Here is a 23,608-nt window from a genome sequence, read left to right on the forward strand (position 1 = left end):
GAAACATGTAAAATATCATGTATGAAATGAGATGCCAGTCCAGGTTCAATGCACGATACTGGATGCTTGGGGCTAGTGCACTGGGACGACCCAGAGGGATGGTATGGGGAGGGAGGAGGGTTCAGGATGGGGAACACATGTATACCTGTGGTGGATTCATTTTGATATTTGGCAAAACTAATACAATTATGTAAAGTTTAAAAATAAAATAAAATTTAAAAAAAAGTAATGTGGTGATTATGAAATTTTGATATTTTATTATAAAGTATAAAGACATTTATTATGCAACCATTAAAATTCCGCTTGTTTCTACTATGCTTTTTATATTTTCTAGTTCTCTGATAAGGAAATTTTATTGAATGTTTAGTATAAAAGATGTTATTTTTAAAAGAATGGGAAATTAAGATGTCGAAAACATAAAACACCACTAAGAAGGGAAACCAGGATAGGCACTGCATATCTTTATTTACCATTTTTCATTCTCTATTTAAAAAATGGTATACTGAGAATTCTTAGAGACCCAGGCATATCATATTACATTACAAACTTACAGAGAGATCTGCCCTAAAGAATCTTACTAATTGTTGCTTTTTTTTTCCTTTTCACTAGTTCATTCTAAAATATAAGAAGATAGAGATCTAAAGGAACTAACCAGTTTACTTTGTAAATATGCTCTTTACATAAACTCTATTTTAAAAGATGCTTTAAAACATTATGCACTAAGTTCTTTTTGTCTTGCAGGGGATCAAAAAGAAAAAAAAATCAAAATTTACAGCAACAGTAAAGCACATTCTTTCCTCTTAAGCACTATGATTTCGACCAGGTTGATGAACATAGTTATAGACCTAACTTATTCACAAATAGAATGAAGAACTCTTAACATTATTCATAATTGAAACTAATATGCTCCAAGATTAATTTGAGGTAGCCAGAATAACTTTATTTTCTTATTACTAAGAGAAAGAAAATTCATGAGGAAATTTCTTGAGAAACAATGTAAAACCTTTTAGCTCAAGCAAGATAGTCATCTAAATGGATACTGACCTTATAATCAAAGTTTTCATTTAAGAAGTTCTTCCGAAGTGCATCTGACAGGTACAGAACTGTTGTAATAATCACGCTAGTGATGAAAAAGAATACATTTTAAGTTGAAAACTTCACATTAGTGAAAACCATTTATTAGGCAAGAATAAAGTAATTAAGACAAAAGAAAACCTCTTCAGTAAGCCTGTGGAACAATATTAGATAATTCATATTAGAAATAAAAAAGAGAACACTTAGAAAAAAAGTAAAAGAATCTATCACTGAAATGATATGCAGAAAAATCTATAAATTCATATGACTCAGAATTATATTGTCTTGATGTTTTACAATATTTAAATTTCTAAACAAAGCAAAAACTTTTAAAAAAATTTACAATAGTCTATATTTTATTAACACAGAAGAAAGTATAAAAACTTATAAAATACAGCAAAAGAGAGAGCCCAAAGATGAAATGGGCAGGCTAAAGCAATGGATTATATTGAGTATTTATTTGACCATCTTCTCTCTGCTCTCCCCTATTTAAGGTGTTAGTGGGCATGTAAGAGCTATGGGAGTCAGATTCCCTCTCCATGGTGACAAGATTGCCACTAAAGAAACCATTACAGACTGTGAAATTGTCTATATCCTAGTACTAAGCTGTGTGAAACTGACAGTGTTACAGCACTTTAAAGAAAGGGGTGTCTCTGGGCTGGAGAATTAGGGAAAGCCTGTCAGAGAGGCCACATACAGTCATCTGTATCCTGCTAGGGAGATTAAAAAAGGATTTAGTAAGCTTCCTTGGTCAACTCTTGAGCTAAGCAATTTGTTCAAAATCTGCTCCTTTTTACGGCTACAAGAACATATGTTCAAAACTGAATGCAATTCCAATTGGCTCATTTAACATCAGATAACAGCATTTATTGAAACAAGATAGGTCACTCCCCAAACCACCAGAAACGAAGCACCAATTTATAAATGATTGATATTTAAAATCTCTTTGGCCTTTCCTAAGATGCATGCATAAGGAAGTGCTTGTGATGTGATGAGGCCCTAGTTCTCATTACAGGACTTGTAATTGAAGGATGTAATTGTATGACCCTAGGTAAAATAACATGAAACAAAACAAAACACCTCATCAACCTCACACCTTGGTTATCCTACTGGTAAAACAGGGATTAAAAGAATATTTACTCATTAGAAGAATATTTATAGTTTTTGAAGAACGTAAATGTTCATTATTGCAATCTGTTGGAAAAGTCACTCTTATAGTCTCCCTGTGGGGCAGGAGATGAATAACGAGGCTAAGGAATGGATAGTTGAATATGGAAGCTCAAGTTAACGACTTATTGACAGAGATATTAATACATCTTCTGTCACCTGTTATTGACTGGAGATGTTTCAGCATTCACTTACATAACAAATTGCTGGCCACAGGCATTAGTTTCTGCCAAAACCCCCGGTCAATAATGTGTTAAGAAGAAGAAAGAGAAGAAAGCCACCATTTTCTTGGGTACTTGCTCTACCACGAGCCAGCACTGTGTTACATTCACATGCCTTTTAATATGTCATTTACCCCTTCCAATGACCCATCCTATGAAAGTCAAGCATAAGTAAAGCCTATGAGATTGAGAAGTCCTATGGTTTCTTCTATCGCCCAAATGGCAGATATCAACAGTGAATTCCACATCAAAGAGACAAATCACATATATCAGAACAGTATAAAGTGACAACTGTCCATAGACACTGATGGAATCCATGCTGGTAACTGATTAAGTTTCTAAAGTAGTTCATTCAAATCTTGCTATATAAAACTAAAGCTTAATTATCAGAAAATGGAACGCTATCAGGCAAGAAATGGGCTCCTTGTCCAGCACCTATTGCATTGTTGGGCTTCTAAGTTGAAAGAAGAAAATTTTGCATCCTTAACAAATGTTTTCCTTCAATAGTCAATGAAGAAACATACACAGAACCACGATACGTTTTGAGTTTCACATCAAAACGACCTTCTGGCCCGCAACTCCAGCTTGGACTGTTGTTCAGAAACAGTAACCTCTAGTGTTAGTAAAACATGACATATCTGAGATTTGGATTATTGGGCCCAATGCTGTGGAAAGGAGCCAACAAACTCAATCTTCCAAGTGTGATGATTCCTTGGCAAAGACTACTCATTTGTAATTTATATGCCAGATCTCAAACACATGAACAAAATCCACAGCTTCTTGAACAGCACTTGCTGGTAAACAAGGAGTCTCTCTGGCTTTATGAAGGACCTGTGAGCCTCAAGCTGACTGCTTACTGGAATCACTGCGGAGCTTTAAAAAACACAGATGTCTGGATCACACCCCAGAGATTTAATAATTGGACTGGGGTGCAATGTGGACCTCAGAATCAGTAAAGCTCCCAGGTGATTCCTATGTACACCAGAGCTGAGAACCACTGCTCTAGACAAACCTTTTTAAGAGTTAGACAAACTTCCATGGGTACCTGGTGATCAGTTAAGATGTATATCATGATTCAGCAGGCTTGGGATAGGGCTAAAGTTCTGCATTTCTTACAAGCTCCTGGAAACGTTCACGCTGTTGATTCACAATCCAACTTTTGAAGAGCAAGGCTCTGGAGAGGTCCACATCAGAAACACATTCCAAACAACACTGCTTCACATTCTCCTGCCTTCGAGAATTTTAGGCCAATGACTGCCGTGGCTCTTTAACAGGACATGCATCCTTGCTCTACACTGAACATCTCATCCTCTTACCAAGGGTGCTTTATCATCAGGCATAAGTACTACAGGGCACTGGCCTTTTCAGGGGTTTTGGAAAGTACTGCACATGTTTGTTAGTCACTCAGTCATGTTCGACTCTGTGCAACCACATGTACTGTAGCCTGCCAGACTTCTCTGTCCATGAGATTTTCCAGGTAAGAATACTGGAGTGGGTTGCCATTCCTTCTCCAGGGGATCTTCCCAACCCAGGGATCGAACCTGGGTCTCTTGCATTGCAGGAAGATTCTTTACAGTCTCAGTCACCAGGGAAGCCTGGCAATTTATTACATAGGCCAATACTTTAAAAAACAAAATGTAAAAACTGCTTTTCATTTTGGCATGCAGCAGGTGGTATCATGAGGGATAAGACCTTCAAAAATATGACTTCCCAGGGCTAAAAAGATCTTAAAATGACTATTTCAATTGCTTTTCATTTATGCTTATAATATTCAGCCCAAGCCACAGAGGCAGCTCCCAGAGCTTTTTATGCCTCAGCACTAAGACAGTTTCCTGGCATACAGGCCCTCAATCAGCTAAAAAGGCACGTATATATTATGGCTCCTTCACTGTGGTGGAAACCTGTAGTGTTTAAGGATTTTTCTTTACTTGTTCTAATTTACCCAAAACCATGTGGCTCCTTTGGTTTTATTCTTTTACTCATGACTCAGTTTCTGAATATGTGGACTTTTCAAATTTCAGGGCTCCAATTCAATAGCCAAGAAAGGTTTGCAATCTGTTACTACAAATGGTCAAAATACTGGTGTCTGCCATAGTAATGCAACCATAAGGATCACTTTTGACAACCCTAATCTATGGCACAGCATGATAAATGTATACATAAAAGAGAAACTAGCAGACAGGAAAGCAAAGCTCTTTCTTCAAGTTTTCCAGCTGCCACCTCATTTCTGGCATTTAGAAAGTATTTTTATGCAATGTCATTCCCCCTAGAGAAACCTCATCCTATAAACTGTCCTTTTGAAAACTACTTTAACCTGATAATCTGCTCAAGCAAAAGCCCATCTCCATAAATTATAAATGGACTGAATATTTTGGATTCCAATATCCAGTTTTTTGATAAATTGGGCATCAACAAGGTTAATGTTTGTGCACTGAAAAACTAAGGAGATCTAAACTTGGAGGATGACAAATTCCCTATAAGCTGGAGGGTTAAGAGGGCAGATCAAAATCCTGGATGGCCATCAGGGAAACTGACCTAAGCTGCTGCTGCTGCTGCTGCTGCTGCTAAGTCGCTTCAGTCATGTCCGACTCTGTGCGACCCCAGAGATGGCAGCCCACCAGGCTCCTTTGTCCCTGGGATTCTCCAGGCAAGAGTACTGGAGTTGGTTGCCATTGCCTTATCCGTGGCCTAAGCTAGTGGTCCTCAAATGTCAGTACATGAGTAGTACCTGAAAGATACATGAGGCTTTAGGGTCTCACCAGAGGCTATGGCTTGGCAAGATCACGCCAGGGCTCAGCCACGTGATTCTGATGCACGTGATCATTCATTTTGAGGTCTGGTGTTAGAGATGGAAAAGAAGATGATGAGAGTTGGAACTCGGTGAGCAATGATATTTGGGAAATTTGTCTATGGTAAACACTGCATCACCAAGGGCCTAGCCCAGTAAGTGTTTGCTGAATGACTGTAGTTTCAAACCAGTATTTAAATCTATGGTTTGTGATAATTATTTGCTGTACTAGGTATTTCTAAAGTGTAAGCCTTGTAGAACTTTTTATACTTTTCTATAGCTTTTTTTTTTTTAAATAAACTTTTTCTAAGAACAGTTTTAGGCTTACAGGATTATTGCAAAGATAATACAGAGAGTTTCTGTATACGTCATACCCAGTTTCCCTTATTATTAACATCTATTATTGGTATGGTACATTTATCACTGTAAAGGAACCAATACTGTTTCTATGCATATTTTGAAAACGAGACTGAGATTAAGACAGGCAAAGCTGATGGAGAAAGCCACTCCAAGTGGAGGTCACAGAATAAGCCAAAACAGGAAGGCAGGAAAAGAAGTGATTCTGCTTTTAGTCAGGGAGGTATGCAGTGCGGGTGAGGTCAAAAGAATCAACAAAGATTCTTGAAATGGAAGGATTTTTAGAAATCCCATGACCTTCTCCTCTGGGCAGTGTTGGTACAAAATCACTCATGTGGCAACAGCCTCAGTTTTTGTTTGTTTGTTTGTTTGGCCTATTAGACTTAAATCCTAATGAATTCTTCCCTTTCCTCATGTATTCATTCTACCAACTCCTCACACCTCACCAGGAGATGCAGGCAATTCTTTTGTAAATATTTGCTTTAACTCTGGAAGTATGGCACATTTCTCTTAGTAATATAGTTTTTGGTAAAAATCACTATCTTCCCCAAGCCCCGCCACAGTAAAGTTTTTAAAGATAATGACCCTAATAGAAAAACCCCACCGTCAACAAAAAGCAATAGTAATTATTTTTCAATGGGTCTTCAACAGACTATGGGCTTCCCTGGTGGCTCAGATGATAAAGAATCTGCCTGCAAGGCAGGAGACTCTGTCTCAATCCCTGGGTTGGGAAGAACATCTGGAGAAAGGAATGGTTACCTTCTCCAGTATTCTTGCCTGGAAAATTCCATGGACAGAGGAGCCTGGCAGACCTCAGGCTTCCCTGGTGGCTCAGATGGTAAAGAATCTGCCTGCAAGGCAGGAGACTCTGTCTCAATCCCTGGGTTGGGAAGAACATCTGGAGAAGGGAATGGTTACCTTCTCCAGTATTCTTGCTTGGAAAATTCCATGAACAGAGGAGGCTGAAAGGCTGCAGTCCACAGGGTTGAAAAGAGTTGGACATGACTGAGGGACTAACACTTTCAAGTTTTCACTTTCAACAGATCATCTACTCTAACATAAAACCTTTCATAGTCAGTGTCACATACTTTGTCTTCCTTCCTGTTACAACGGATCAATGCTCCTAGCTAAAGCCAAGCTTCTTGGTGGGTACTTTATCAGTGCTATCCTAAGTGTGGTGAGCTTCCTTCATTGAGAACGTCTCACCACAAAAGCAATGTCAACAGAACTAAACTGTATGCTTAGGCAGCTGACCTAATTTCCAGTGCAAGTTGACAGCGGACAGCGCTACCTTCAGGAAAGGTGTTCTCAGACAGGCACGATGAGAAATCCTGTACTTGATCTCACCCCTACTGGCTTACCCAAGGACACTGTTTCTTCACTTAGGCCTGTTTTCTTTAGCACTATCAATATTTCTTTTTTCTGTGCCCTTCGTATCTGTAAACCAACATGCATAATATTCCATATTCAGAAATGAATCTTAGCGTTCATATCTCCTTCCAAATATAGCCACATTTCTCTGCTCCTTCTTACAGCAAAATCTTCTAAAGAGCTGATAATTATTGCTTTCATTTTTTCAATTCCCATCTGCTCTTGAATTCACTCTGATGACTTTCATCTCTACCACTCCACTGAAACAGCACTTGTCAAGGTCACCAGTATCTGCATCCCACGGTCAAAACCCAGGGATAATTGTCAAGTCTTCATCCTCCAACCTCCCAGAAGCTCTTTACCGCCTTCCTTTATGAAATATTTTTCTCATATGGTTGATATTATGCCCTTCTGGTTCTCATCTTACATCATAGGCTACTCCTTTTCCATCTCTGTTGCTGGTGGCTTCCAAATATCTTGACCTTGGAAGGTGGGCATGTCGCAGGGCCCAGTCTTAAGTAGGCTTCTCTTTTCAATCTGTAGTTTCCTCTAGAGTGCTCTGATTCAGTTTGATGACTTCAAATACTACCCAATGCCAAGGACCTCAAACGTATTAGCATGTCGCTAGTCTTAACTTCTCTGAGCTCCATACAAGCATGTCCAGCCTCTTCTCTTACATCTCCACTTGGGTATCTAACAGCATCTCAAATTTCTGCTCAATAAAGGATCCTTCACCTCTCCCACTCCTCTCTCAGTATTTTCCATTTAAGTGAATGTTACCACCATTTGTCCTTCTGTTGAGGCCACAATTCTAAGAGCCATCTTCAAACTCTTTCCTTTCCTGCCCACATCCAGCCATCTGCAAGTCTTGTCATCTCTGTTTTCAAACAGGGGCTCTGTATCAACCCAGGGAGGTGGGGTGGGGAGGGAGATAGGGGGGAATTTCAAAAGGGAGGGGATATATGTGTAACTATGGCTGATTCATGTTGAGGTTTGACAGAAAACAACAAAATTCTGTAAAGCTATTATCCTTCAATAAACAAATAAAACAAACAAACAAACAAAACTGACCTTCTCACTACCTTCATTGCAATCCACCTGTTCAAGTCATCATGGTCTCTTACCCAGATTGCTGTATTAAGCTCCTAACTGGTCTTTCCTGGTTTCTCCCTTGTCTCTTTACCGCCTAATATCTGGACCTTGTCTTCTTCCAACCTCATTTTTACTGGTTCCTTCCCTCCTCGCATTTCCTCCACACAATCTTCCAGATCCTTGAATGTGCCATCTTCACTCTGACCACAGGGCCTGTGTGCATGCTATTCCTGCTGATAAGAAGCCTTCCTTTGCTGTCTACCTATTAACTCCTGCTACAGATTTCAGCTCAAGTTTCACTCCTTCATAAAAACTCCTCCTATTCCAGTCCAGAACAAAGTTCCTTTCACAGCCCCCCTCTCAGAACTGTGCTTTTTATCATGATGACATTTATTTTACAGATTAGGCACTAGAAAATATTTACTGAATGAAGGAGTCAGTGAAGGAATGGATGACCTTCCCTAAGACTCTGATTCCATAAATCACTTATTTGCTATATATGTCTCATTTGAACATAAACTGGTGAAGGTAAATCAGCTAAACAATTCAGTGTTTGGTGGGAAAACACACACACACACACACACACACAGTAAATGTTTGAAGCCAACATGCAGAGAAGATAAACAAAACAAGGGTCTGAAATTTTAACTGCAGGGCTAGGGAATTTTTACTTTCCTCACTAAGCAAATCTTGAAAATATGTATAAAGCTGTGACTTTATTTTTGTACTGTATTTTGCAATGTGTATGGAAGAGGGTGGAGAGAAGCCTGTCTCAAAGTGTCCTGTATTTTTGGTACTCAATTTTCATCTTCCTTATGTTCCTTCTTTCTCAGATTGAGCAGTTGTCCTCATGTGAAACATCTACCAAGAACTTACAGTGGCCAGGCACAATTAAGCTTTGCAGGCAAGCAGAAGTCAACTTTCTTATCCTTGGGAAATTCAGCCTGAACACACAACATGAGACATTCAGGTAGAAAAAAACAAAAGACCATACTAACAGCCAGGTATTTATAAGTCATGGCTTTTGGTAGGACCTCACATAATGCAGAGAAGCTACAGGATTTGGGACAGCACAGTTTAAAGATAGCATTTAACTGCCTTGAAAACACTGGAAGAAAGGACCAACATATAAAAGAACACATACTTTGTGGGATGAGCTATTCAGTTGAGTTCCAGCCTAGGCAATGGTGACTTCTGGGCCAGTTACCAGCAATTTGACATGTATCAAGCATGCAAGTGGGTAGTAAAAGTGGAAGTTTAGGTGAAAATGCCTCTTTGAGGGGCACTTCTCAAATATTTCTCTAAGAAAGTTAGTGTCATGGAAGAAAAGGTAGTCAACTTCAGGGACCTAGATCTAGCTTCTGAAACTTGCTTCTATACAATTTAACAAAGTAAAACCTTTTAATTTCTGACGTGGGCTCTTTTTTAAGATATTTAAAATATCCTTCAGAGATTTATTTCTCTATCAATACTATTGATGTTTATATTTTTTAACAGATAAGACACAAATAGCTGAAGGTTTATTTCTGAACGTTCAGTTCAGTCACTCAGTCATGTCCAACTCTTTGCGAGCCCATGGACTGCAGTATGCCAGGCCTCCCTGTCCATTGCCATCTTCTGGAGTTCACTCAAACTCATGTCCATTGAGTCCGTGATGCCATCCAACCATCTCATCCTCTGTCATTCCTTTCTCCTCCCGCCTTCAATCTTTCCCAGGATCAGGGTCTTTTCAAATGAGTCAGTTCTTCGTATCAGGTGGACAAAGTATTGGGAGTTTTAGCATCAGCATCAGTCCTTCCAATGAATATTCAGGACTGACTTCCTTTAGGATGGACTGGTTGGATCTCCTTGCAGTCCAAGGGACTCTCAAGAGTCTCCTCCAACACCACAGTTCAAAAGCATCAATTCTTCAGTGCTCAGCTTTATAGTCCAACTCTCACATCCATACATGACTACTGGAAAAACCATTATCACACAAGAAAGATCCCACATGCTTTCAAGGTTTGAATGGGAAATGACTATGACAGTTAAATGAGGAGAGGAAAGGAAACTGAACAGCAGAAATCAGGGGGTCTATTCCAACTTGGCAGGTGGTTCACAGGCTGTGGAGTCCTGTCTATGAATTAGGTTGGATATACCACAGCCAGATATCACCAGGGGGAAAGTAGTGCCAGATTCCTATCAGCACTGACTTGGGTGTCAATGGAACGATAGTATTACATTTAGCAAAGTCTTACGACCTTTTTCTTGGGTTTGTTATGGGACTAATCTGTGGTTTAAACACATTACACAGAGCTCACCTCTAACAGAACCATGCTCCTATTTAGCTAACATTAGGGATGGAAATCTTGAACATTATAAGTTTACTCAAAAACAGAATCTGACTTATAAGTCTGCTCCCCACTCACATGACCATAAAGTCTTGCCAAATGTAGTAGATTTTTAGGTGGCGGCAGAGTGAGATGGCATTTCCTATCATAAGCCACATGACTGTCATGGTTTTCAGAAGCTCAACCACCACCTTTATACAAAAGGAACAAAATGTTAAATTCACTTTCAGTTTGAATGTCTGCCACTGGAAATTCTAATTCAAGTCAAAATATCCCTCTGTACACAGGGCAGGCAGGATGACCAAACAATGATGCTGTATGATGATGATGTCAACAGCACAGACCCCTTCCTGTGCTGGCTCCCTGGACCACTCAACACCCTCTCCAGGTACCCAGAATATTTGCTGTTTGGTAATGAGGCCAGAAACATGACCAATGGTTCCCACTTAAACCTGTAGCATCTGGACATCCAGATGAAGAGATATTTGATTCTACTCACAGATATCAAACTAAATATGTTAAATTCTAAAGAGAGCTATTTCAGGATTCTCAATTAGTCTTCAAAATGGAAAAGCTGTTTCTGTACTTATGTAAAATATAATATGCCATATTATACAATTTGTTACTTCACAAAGTTTTTAACACAGCATTTTAACACCTCCTCATCTCTAAATGTGTACTGCAGCAGAAGTCACATTAGGCATCTCTAATCAACATCAAATCCTATCTTCCTGGGGTTCTTACCTTCATCCTATTTGGGTACCTGGGGAGGACAGATGGTGTTTTTGACCCATGAACAGATACCTGAAGAAGCCAACCTTCACCCTGAGCATGAGGGTTTAGGGGATGGGAGAAGAGGAGGAAGGAGAGACAGGCAAATGTGGACTGGAGGAAAGGATGCTTATGAAATAGGGTAAATTATAAGTGTGGAGATAAAGATCAAGCCACTTTCCTAAAAACAAACAAACAAAAAAAACCGCACTTCATCTTTATTTCAAATTCTGAGATAATAGAGGCCAAAAGTGTGAAAGCAGATAAACCCATGACGCTGTGCCCTCTAGGAATAGCTCCTGGAATAGAAGGCCATTCTGACCATCCCTTACTCTCCTTTCCTGGTTCCTACTCATTCAACTATTGACCTCAGATCATTTTACTTTTTCCCCCCAATATGCTTAATATAAGCTAATTTTGTCAACATCAGTAACTCCCCAAATGTCTCTATCTCTTCCTGAACTTCCTTCAGAGCACTATTTTCAGCCTTCTGTTGGTCACATCACTCAGGTGTGTAAAAGGAACTTCAATCTTCACCTGCGTAACTCAGGGATCCTATCTTATTCCCAGTGCTCAGCACACGGGAGATGCTGAGTGTATTCTCTGAGTTCAAATGAGTTAAGAAAGATCAGAAATGACTCAAGGGTCCAGAAACAAAGCTGGTATTAAATAAGCTATGGTACATCTAGTCAATGGAATATCATACAGCTACAAAAGAAAAAGAAACCATAAATGAATGAGGGACTTTCTACATATTGATTTGGAAAGAGTGCCAGGATTTTTATGTAAAAGAAAGATTTGCAGGACAGTTCATTTATTCTGCTACCTGCTAAGCTCTGCATAAAAGAACAGTGGAAGGACATGCAAGAAACAAATAAAAGTGGTTATTGCAGGCTGGGAGTAGGGGTAAATAAAGTAGGTGGGAGAGGGACTTCTCAAGGCATACTCTGTTATACAGTTTGATTTTTGAGCTATGTTAACATACTACCTATTTAAAACAAATAGTAATGATTAGGAAAAGCAAGCAAGCAAAGAAACAAAACAAGTTCACTCAGAAGCAAAGAAAAAGAACTCCAGGATTTGGAGGTTCCAAATTTGAGATAAAAGTGAATGTATCATTTCATATTCTCCTCTTCCCATAATCAGTGAGTTGCAATTATCATCAATGTAAATGTCTTACTTGTTAGCCACCAAGCGCATGACAGTCCAGTCCTTTGGAAACATCTCTGGGCGTATCAATATTCGGAACACAGTAAATATCTGCAGCAGGAAATCCTTGGGTAAGGAGGAGAGAGACCATTTTACTGAGTTACTGTAATTGTTCACACACACACACAGCTACTGTTACCATTTCTAAAGCACTTACAGAAAGGAGCCATACTCAATATGTTACCCAGGAGAAAAAATCATCTTTCCCATTCTCAGTGCCCACTTGATTTGCTACCCTTCCCAAACGTTCCTCCTTTCTCTTTCTCATGCATAGTGGAAATGACGCTTTGTTTTTCTCCATAAGCTCTAAACATTTAGGTTTGAAAAAGAAAACAGAAAACTACTAACAGATTAGCAGGGAAATGTATTTTCTTTCTTCTATTATAGTGTCCTAAACTTCAGAACTTTTCAGTTCAAGAGAACTGCAAAGGGTCTTAGTTCAATTATGCTTTCCTTTAAGTGGGTGTTAGAATTTAGAAAGCTATACCCATTGAAAAGCATCTTAGGAAAAAACCCATGTTTCTTAAAGGGCATTCTAAAAATGCAGGATTAATGGGACGCATGCAGGTTTATAGAATCTGAAGGTCCTAGGCAGAATAAATAGAGAGGGATGTGTATGAAGCTGAGCCCAGTGACAAGTCCTTAGAAACTAAGAGTATGTCAAGGTATTCTTCACAAAGATGCCATACTAGGGGGCACTGGTATTTATGGAGATGATATCTTTAAGCCAAGCACCTGGAAACACTCTTGACAAAAAGCTATTGTCAGACATAGAAACATCATTTCTTAAAACGTTGTAAGAAACAGACCCAAAGTGCTGGAGTACATTGTACTTGATAAGAACTCAAGAAGCTAACACACTGCAGGTAATGAATGAAATGGAGCTTGCCCTACTCAAAAAGAGACAGGCTCAATCTAATTATGATTTAGATTTGTTAACTAGAAAACTTAGAGATAGTTTTGGAACTTAATTACTGCTAGGAAAATATATTTCACAATTTCACTGAAGGTAACAGTATGGTGTTGCTCAGAAAAACACTTCAAATATGAGTTTTATTTATCAAACCTAACAACACATTAGGTTAAACATGTAAGCCACTTGAAATTAAGATTATCATTGTCACCCATACCATCAGTAGACAGAAAGATCCTAAAAAGCTAGAAACACGTGGGAGCTGTGTGTGTGTGTTTACATATTCTAACAGCTTTCATCAAACCCATAAATATTTTGACAAGGATTTAATTTAGCTTCTTTGGCATCAGCACACATACAGTGATGTGTAGTCCATGCCATATGGAAACATGCCCACTAGGTCATCTGTCTTTAAATGGTGAGACAGACCCTTCCTGTGTTGGCAGAATTACCACAGTTTCCCAAACATATTCTCCTTCAGGTCAGATAATTTTGGGCAACTTCCATTCTAGCCCTCCGTTGCAATAGGGGGTCATTAGCACACCAAAACTGTGAGAAGCTCTTTTTAATGCATTTCTAAAACTTTTTTCAGTTTTCCTGTTGATTCTTCTGCGTTTTGCAGACACGAACACATATAACCCTTGCAAAAACTGTTTGCATTTACCTTTCGAAGTGTTATACCTCACTTTACTTTTCTGTCTTGATGTATTTGCTTAGATAGATATTTAAGAAAAATCCTGAAGGTGGGGAGTCACTTGTTTTTCATAGTTTACAAGTACTTTTGTTGGGAGGAATGAAATGACAGCCCACTCCAGTATTCTTGCCTGGAGAATCCCATGGACTGAGGATTCAGGTGGACTATAGTCCACAGGGTCGCAAGGAGTCAGATACTACTGAAGCAACTTAGCACACATGCACTTGTGTGTGTGTGTGTGTGTGTGCACACACCCTCAGTTGCTAAGTTGTGACTGACTGTGACCCCATGAACTGTAGCCCAAAAGGCTCCTCCCTCCATGGACTTTTCCAGGCAAAAAAACTGGAGTGGATTACCATTTCCTTCTCTAGTGGATCTTTCTGATCCAGGGATCGAATCCACATCTCTTGTTGCATCTCCTGTATTGGCAGGTGAAATCTTTACCACTGTAGGTTCTAAAATGCTGACGTTTCATCTTTTCTACTCTAATCATTAAACAGAACTGGAAATTGGAGGCAGCACCCCTCACAGTAGGGAACAGGAGAGAGGGATGTCTGTTGCACAGAGGAAAAAAAAATGGCTGAAAAATTGGCTACAGGAGGCAAGATATCTATCTTCAGGGCTAGCAACTTTGACTGCTGTTTTGTAGTGCAGGGGACAAAGGCTAAGTTATTCCAGGTGTAGGATTGGCGACATACAACCTGTTTCTGTACTATCTTATTTTCCTATTCCCATTTATCTCATAAAATAAAAGGCGTGGCAGCATGGGGCCTTGGGCCAGAGCCTACAAACTGACATCAACCTTTATTTCCCTGAAGAAAACCTCTCACCGTCTCAAGTAGCTTTCTAAGCTTCATCTACCTTTGTGGAACCAAACACATTCATTTGTAGAAATCTTATAATGAAAAATAAAAGAACATTATACTGAGATCAGAAAATCTAGATTTTAATCCTGCCTCTGCCATTAACAAACTCAATGACCTAGATAATTTATTTAACCTCTCTGGAGCTGAGCTCTGAGGCTTTATAATGCAAGGAGTTGGGCTTTCCTGGTGACTCAGAGGGTAAAATGGAGAAGGAAATGGCAACCCACTTCAGTATTCTTGCCTAGGTAATCTGGTGGACAGGGGAGCCTGGTGGGCTGTTGTACATGGGGTTGCACAGGGTTGGAAATGACTGAAGCAACTTAGCATGCATGCATGCATTGGAGAAGGAAATGGCAGCCCACTCCAGTGTTTTTGCTTGGAGAATCCCAGGGACTGCGGAGTCTGGTGGGCTGCTGTCTATGGGGTTGCACAGAGTTGGACACGACTGAAGCAACTTACCAGCAGCAGCAGAGGGTAAAAAAAAATCTGCCTGCAATGCATGACCCAGGTTCAATCCCTGGATTGGGAAGATCCTCTGGAGAAGGGAATGGCTACCCACTCTAGTATTATTGTCTGGAGAATTCCATGGACAGAGGAGCCTAGTAGACGACAGTCCATGGAGTCTCAAAGAGTCAGACATGACTGAGTGACTAACACTTTAAAGTCTCTTGTAGTTAGAAGAGACTAAAAATAATTAACACGGTCACTCATCTATTCATGCAGTATGCAAAACTTTTTATATTTCTAAACTGTAGGTTAATGTTTCAGTAGATGGTAACACAAGCACATTCCACTGTGGTACTTACAAGGGTTCAGCAAGTATTCTTGTCAATTGCCTTGTGACAGGTTACATTTCAAACTCAGTTCCAATATTTTAAAGCACCAAGACCTGAATATGAGGCTTAACATCCCATCCCTCCCCAAATGCAAGGGTATTTCCTTGTCTGTTCTAAGGACTTTTCACTAAACAAGAATGTCTGCACAGATAAGTGAAATTATTTTGCACATATGAACAATAAGTAACAGATTCTTTTTAAAATTTAAAAAAGAACACTGTTGCAATCATACTCTGGTTTGGATAGCACACAGAAATAAGTGTTTCATATGCCATTATTTTAAAATTGGCAGCCTGGCAGCAGTTTCTTTTTTGTTTGTTAACTTCAAATAGCACAACATAGTTTTTTAATTGCATTGCTGGTTATTATTCAAACAAGGGATCAAAATTAAAAAAAAAAAATAGGGAGGTGTTATTTCACAGCAATAGTTGTTTTTTTTTTTTTTGCAGTGCAAGAGGTTCAAAGAGGAAGGTTCAGGTGAAAACCTTCACAAACAATAAAAAGTCTCAAATTCAAATAGAAAAGAAAGCAGAAGTAATTGCTATGGTGTTAGATAATCATTAACATTTATTCATTCATAAATATTGGGTGCTTTGATATGTGCTAGGCACTGTAAAAGAGGCTGGGGACACCTAGTGGGATAAAATATATTCTTTCATTTATTCATGCAAGAATATGTACACAGTACCTGCAACAGGCCACACCATAGTGAGTTAGCTGAACATGACCTCTGCCTTCCTCAAACTCAGTTTTGTGGGAGAGATGAGTGCTCATCTATTTAAGGATGTGCTACAAACTAGGATAAATCTGTGGGCCAGCTATTTCACTGCTTCCCTGATAGCTCAGATGGTAGACGACAGTCCATGGAGTCTCAAAGAGTTAGACATGTCTGAGTGACTAACAATTTAAAGTCTCTTGTAGTTAGAAGAGACTAAAAATAATTAATATGGTCATTAATTGCAGTGACCATATTGCAATTCACTACAATTGACCTGCATTACAGACCTGCAATGAGAAGAACTGGGTTCGATCCCTGGGTCAGGAAGATTCCCTAGAGAAGGAAATGGCAACCCACTCCAGTATTCTTGCCTGGAAAATACCATGGACAGAGGAGCTTGGCAGGCTACAGTCCATGGGGTCCCAAAGAGTCTAACAGGACTTAGGGACTAACACTTTCACAGGTATTTCACGCCAAGGGAAGGGCACCTCCCAGCCCCAGAGGCAAGACAGAACACAAGCTCACCCAGGCTGCAAAAGGGAGTGCTCAGAAATGGGGCGGGTAGGTGAATCAGTTCAGTTCAGTTGCTCAGTCATGTCTGACTCTTTGCGACCCCATGGACTGCAGCACGCCAGGCCTCCCTGTCAATCACCAACTCCCAGAGTTGACTCAAACTCATGTCCATTGAGTTGGTAATGCCATCCAACCATCTCATCCTCTGTCGCTCCCTTCTCCTCCCGCCTTCAATCTTTCCCAGCATCAAGGTCTTTTCTAATGAGTCAGTTCTTCGTATCAGGTGGACAAAGTATTGGAGTTTCAGCTGCAGCATCAGTCCTTCCAATGAATATTCAGGACTGATCTCCTTTAGGATAGATGGGTTGGATCTCACTCCTGTCCAAGGGACTCTCAAGAGTCTTCTCCAACACTACAGTTCAAAAGCATCAATTCTTCGGTGCTCAGCTTTCTTTATAGTCCAACTATCACATCCATACATGACCACTGGAAAAACCATAGCTTTGGCTAGATGGACCTTTGCTGGCGAAGGAATGCCTTTGCTTTTTAATATGCTGTCTAGGTTGGTCATAACTTTTCTTCCAAGGAGCAAGCATCTTTTATTTCATGGCTGCAGTCACCATCTGCAGTGATTCTGGAGCCCCCCAAAATAAAATCTGTCACTGTTTCCACTGTTTCCCCATCTATTTGCCATGAAGATATGGGGCCAGGTGCCATGATCTTAGTTTTTTGAATGCTGAGTTTTAAGCCAACTTTTTCACTCTCCTCTTTTACTTTCATCAGGAGGCTCTATAGTTCTCTTTCTGCCATAAGGGTGGTGTCATCTGCATATCTGAGATTATTGATATTTCTCCCAGCAATCTTGATTTCAGCTTGTGCTTCATCCAGTCCAGCATTTCTCATGATGTACTCTGCATATAAGTTAAATAAGCAGGGTGACAATATACAGCCTTGACATACTCCTTTCCCGATTTGGAACCAGTCTGCTGTTCCATGTCCAATTCTAACTGTTGCTTCTTCACCTGCATACAGATTTCTCAGGAGGCAGGTCAGGTGGTCTGATATTCCCATCTTTCGAAGAATTTTCCACAGTTTGATGTGATCCACGCAGTCAAAGACTTCGGCATAGTCAATAAAGCAGAAGTAGATGGTTTTCTGGAACTCTTGTGCTTTTTCAATGATCCAGTGGATGTTGGCAATTTGATCTCTGCTTCCTTTGCCTTTTTTAAATCCAGCTTGAACATCTGGAAGTTCACAGTTCACATACTGTTGAAGCCTGGCCTGGAGAATTTTGAGCCTTACTTTACTAGAGTGTCAGATAAGTGCAACTGTGTGGTAATTTGAACATTCTTTGGCATTACCTTTGGGATTGGAATGAAAACTGACCTTTTCCAGTCCTGTGGCGACTGCTGAGTTTTCCAAATTTGCTGGCATATTGAGTGCAGCACTTTTACAGCATCATCTTTTAGGATTTGAAATGGCTCAACTGGAATAAGAAAAACGTTGTACAGCTTTTTTCGCAGTGATGCTTCCTAAGGCCCACCTGACTTTGCATTCCAGGATGTCTGGCTATAGGTAAGTAATCACACCATCATGATTATCTGGGTCCTGAAGACCTTTTTTGTATAGTTCTTCTGTGTATTCTTGCCACCTCTTAATAGTATCTTCTGCTTCTGTTAGGTCCATACCATTTCCATCCTTTATTGAGCCCATCTTTGCATTAAAAGTTCCCTTGATATCTCTAATTTTCTGAGATCTCTAGTCTTTCCCATTCTATTGTTTTCCTCTATTTGCATTGATCACTGAGGAAGGCTTTCTTATCTCCTTGCTGTTCTTTGGAACTCTGCAATCAAATGGGTATATCTTTCCTTTTCTCCTTTGTCTTTTGCTTCTCTTCTTTTCATAGCTGTTTGTAAGCCCTCCTCAGATAATCGTTTTGCTTTTTTTGCATTTCTTTTTCTTGGGGATTATCTTGATCCCTACCTCCTGCTGAAGGTTCCAAACCTCCTCCATCCATAGTTATTTAGGCACTCTATCAGATCTAATCCCTCGAATGAATCTACTTGTCACTTCCACTGTATAGTCGTAAGAGATTTGACTTAGATCTCTCATTAGATCTCAATGGTCTGGTGGTTTTCCCTACTTTCTTCAATTTAAGTCTGAATTTGGCAATAAGGAGTTCATGATCTGAGCCACAGTCAGCTCCCAGCCTTGTTTTTGCTGACTATATAGAGCTTCTCCATCTTTGGCTGCAAAGAATATAATTAATCTGATTTCAGTATTGATCATCTGATGATGTCCATGTGTAGAGTCTTCTCTTGTGTTGTTGGAAGAGGGTGTTTGCTATATCCAGTGTATTCTCTTGGCAAAACTCTGTTAGCCTTTGCCCTGCTTCATTCTGTACTCCAAGACCAAATTAGTCTGTTACTCCAGATATTTCCTGACTTCCTACTTTTGCATACCAGTCCCCTATAATGAAAAGGACATCTTTTTTGGTGTTAGTTCTAGAAGGTCTTGTAGGTCTTCACAGAAGCCTTCAACTTTAGCTTCTTCAGCATTATTGGTCAGGGCATAGACTTGGATTACTGTGTTACTGAATGGTTTGTCTTGGAAACAAACAGAGATCTTCTGTCGTTTCTGAGATTGCATCCAAGTACTGCATTTTGGACTCTTTTGTTGACTATGATGGCTACTCCATTTCTTCTAACGGATTCTTGCCCACAGTTGTAGATATAATGGTAGGTGGGTAGGGATACATAAAAGATGGATAAACAGGATACTAACAATAACTATGGACCAAAGATAAATAAGCAAATAAAAAGACAAATGAATCTCCTACCTTTTCCCTGGTAAGCAGTTTGGAAATTCACCCTGAGGACAATGTAGAGACACTGAGGGACTTTATACATACATGTAAGAAGATCACACTCCTGTTTCACAAAGATTTTCTGACTACAATATACAACACAATGTTTTGTGTTTAAATATACGATGGTATCAGAACAACACAAGATAGAAATCAGTTGTATATGAAACAGAATTGGTGAGGCACAGAAGCAGGCCTTTGGAGATCATGAAACCTCAGTTAAGAAATCTGGGGGAAAAGGCCTCATGAGGTACTGGACAGCCGGGGACACTGTTTCCTCATGTAAATGGGATAGTGCCTTCTATGTACACATTGCTGACAAAGGTCCATATAGTGAAAGCTATGGCTTTTCCAGTAGTCACGTACGGATGTGAGAGCTGGACCATAAAGAAGGCTGACTGTCACTGAAGAACTGATGCTTTCGAAATGTGGTTCTGGAGGATACTTTAATACATGGGCTTGGACAGCAGGGAGATCAAACCAGTCAATCCTAAAGGAAATCAACCCTGAATATTCATTGGAAGGACTGAGGCTGAAGCTCCAATGCTTTGGCCACCTCTTGCAAAGAGCCCTGATGCTGGAAAAGACTGAAGGAGGCAAAAGGCAAAAGGAGAAAAGGGTGGCAGAGGATAAGATGGTTAGATAGCATCACTGACTCAATGGAAATGAATTTGAGTAATTTCTCTCCAGAAGACAGTGAAGGACATGAGAGCCTGGTGCACTGCTGTCCGTGGGCTAACAGAGTTAGACACAACTCAGTGCCTGAACAATAACAACATGATTCGACTATAGTCAAATGTTATTTTAAAAATATGCCACAGATTTCAAACATGTGACACCATTGATTCAGGGTCTGAACTCAATTAAAGAGTGTTAATCAAAATTATCACATTGAAATTTATATCCTTACAATTTACTAAGTAGATTATGCAAAAATAACTTCCAAATGGTCCTCAATCTTCAAGAACTATACAATTTTTTTTTGTAATAAAATAAAGACTATAAGTTGAAATAACTTCATGGAAAAAGATGGCTTCTGAAGCAATCAGACATTTATTATGAGGGTTGATTCACTCAATAAAGATTTAATGCTTAGGACACAGAGTCCTTACGCTCAGAGAGCTCATAGTCATCAAGAATACAGGAAAACAAATGTACATGTTCTCACAGAGAGGGACTGTGGTCTGTGAAGCCTTCATTTTTGAAAAGTGACATCGGGGGCTTCCCTGGTGGCTCAGTGGTAAAGAATCACCTGCCAATGCAGGAGACGTGGATTTGATCTCTGATTCCGGAAGATCTCACATGCTACAGAGCAACTAAGCCCATGCACCACAACTGCAACTATTCAGCCTATGCTCTAGAACCCGGGAACTACAACTACTGAGCCCACAATGCCCTAGAGCCCGTGCTCCACAAGAGACACCACTGCAGTGAGAAGCCCACACACTGCAGCTGGAGAGGAGGCCCCGCTCACTGCAAGTAGAGAAAAAGCCCACATAGCAATGAAGACCCAGCACACTGTAAACTAATTTTTTTTTTAAAATGACTCCTGAGCCAGATTTAAAGCAGGAGGTGAAACAGGAATTTAAAATTATCTATACAGTTTGTGATGAATACACAAGTAATCACAGTAATCTTAAGTGACAGCAATGAAAGGTGTTTGGGAAGGGATGGAGGACAGTGAGGGTAGAAGGAAGATTGAAAATAAGGAAGATGATCAGGAGACTGGGTTTTGTCCTGCAGATAATGTTAAGGCCTCAGAGTTTTATAGATGCTTGAGACTTGATCGGATATGACTGTTGGAAGCTGCTGCTGCTGCTAAGTCACTTCAGTCGTGTCCGACTCTGTGCAACCCCATAGACGGCAGCCCACCAGGCTCCCCTGTCCCTGGGATTCTCCAGGCAAGAACACTGGAGTAGGTTGCCATTTCCTTCTCCAATGCAGGAAAGTGAAAAGTGAAAGTGAAGTCGCTCAGTCATGTCCGACTCTTCACGACCCCATGGACTGCAGCCCACCAGGCTCCTCCGTCCATTGAACTTTCCAGGCAAGAGTACTGGAGTGGGGTGCCATTGCCTTCTCCAATGTTGGAAGCTATTGGGCTAATATAAGGGAGACAATGAAAGGTAATAATAGTACTGTATCTAACTTTCAGAACATGTATACTCTCAAGCTTAGGGCAAGATCCTCACAGCTCTATATGAAAAGTCATAATCAGCAAAAAACAGGAGTTTTACTGCTCTCTATATACATAAAATGTCAGGGATATGGACAAAACTTTAGTCCCAGTAGAAGGTGGGTGTATTACAAAGGGTGGGTTATAATAAAACATTACTGACTACAGAAGGAAAAAAATCTGATCACTGCTTAGTTTTTGCTTATTGTTCATTTCTAAAATAATGGCAGGTTCCAGAGAAGGAAAGAAACAATACAGAGGCGCAGCACCAAGGGCCACGCTCCTGCACACTGCAGCTGACCATGACTCACACACAAGCGCCCGAAGACCAGGGAGAAGAAACAGCCTACTGTTCACGATGCTAGAAGCGACTCCGATAGTCACTCTGCCAACACCCAAGCTCTCCAAGCAAGAATGGAGTTCAAACACGTGAGGCTTAGCAGATACTTGAGAACTACATATTTTCAACAATCATTTTGATTTACAGACTAAAGGGGGAATGGCTAGGCCAAATCTCTCTTTGAACTGATAAGAAGAAGAAAAAAAATTAATAAACAACCAAAACAGTAATTTGAAAATCTCAGTATATAATTTTTCAGCACCAAATAAGATTTAGAATGTGTATATCCCATGATCCAACAGTTCAAATTCCAGAAATTCATTCTACAGCAATAAGGGTGCAAGTCAATGGAGATCTATGTATTGACATTAAGATATACATGGCAGGATCCCTTCTTTATACTAATATATACATATGTATATTTTTGGTAGAAGGTAGTTATTTCATTTTTTAAATCTTTTTATTGTAATTTACAATGTCGTGTTACTTTCAGGTGTGCATTGTATATACATACCACAACTTTATGTATTCCTCCATTGATAGACATTTAGGTTGCTTCCATAACTTGACTATTATAAATAGTGCGGCTATGAAATTGGAGTGCATGTAGCTTTTCAAATTAGAATTCTGTCTAAATACATGGCCAGGATTAAGATTACAGGACAATATGGTAGCTCTATTTTTAGTTTTGTAAGGAATCTATACTGTTCTCCATAATAGCATTCCAATTTACATTCCCATGAAGGATTCTTTCTAATGGAAAAAGTCATAAACATACTGAATGCTCACCAAAAGGGGAATAATTAAGTGCGGAACATTATGTAATGATATTCAGAAAAATGAATGATGCAGTGGGCTATATAATGTCCATGACACATTATCGTGTGAAGAGAAGTGCAACCCATATGAATAATATGATCCATAGGCATGTGGATGCAGCAAAGAAAACAGTCTACGAAGATACACCCTGAGGATGTCGATAAAGGAGAGAAATGGTATGGACCTAACAGAAGCAGAAGATACTAAGAAGAGGTGGCAAGAATACACAGAAGAACTGTACAAAAAAGATCTTCACAACTCAGATAATCACGATGGTGTGATCACTGACCTAGAGCCAGACATCCTGGAATGTGAAGTCAAGTGGGCCTTAGAAAGCATCACTACAAACAAAGCTAGTGGAAGTGATGGAATTCCAGTTGAGCTATTCCAAATCCTGAAAGATGATGCTGTGAAAGTGCTGCATGCAATATGCCAGCAAATTTGGAAAACTCAGCAGTGGCCACAGGACTGGAAAAGGTCAGTTTTCATA

At 39.8% G+C, this 23,608-nt stretch overlaps 1 protein-coding gene across 1 annotated transcript in view; it reads right to left on the minus strand.

The window, feature by feature from the left end:
• Window positions 1–23,608, minus strand: part of DOCK4 (dedicator of cytokinesis 4) — a 477,425-nt gene that overhangs the window by 86,169 nt on the left and 367,648 nt on the right. Inside the window, exons 27-28 of the mRNA XM_010831178.1 lie at window positions 12,352–12,446; window positions 1,045–1,120 (exon numbers count right to left, since the gene is read on the minus strand). Of these exons, the coding sequence (XP_010829480.1) occupies window positions 1,045–1,120; window positions 12,352–12,446 (171 nt within the window). The remainder of the gene's footprint in view (window positions 1–1,044; window positions 1,121–12,351; window positions 12,447–23,608) is intronic.

The sequence above is a fragment of the Bison bison genome, unplaced genomic scaffold (assembly GCF_000754665.1).
Source record: "Bison bison bison isolate TAMUID 2011002044 unplaced genomic scaffold, Bison_UMD1.0 scf7180017864525, whole genome shotgun sequence".
NCBI classification, from domain to species: Eukaryota; Metazoa; Chordata; class Mammalia; order Artiodactyla; family Bovidae; genus Bison; species Bison bison.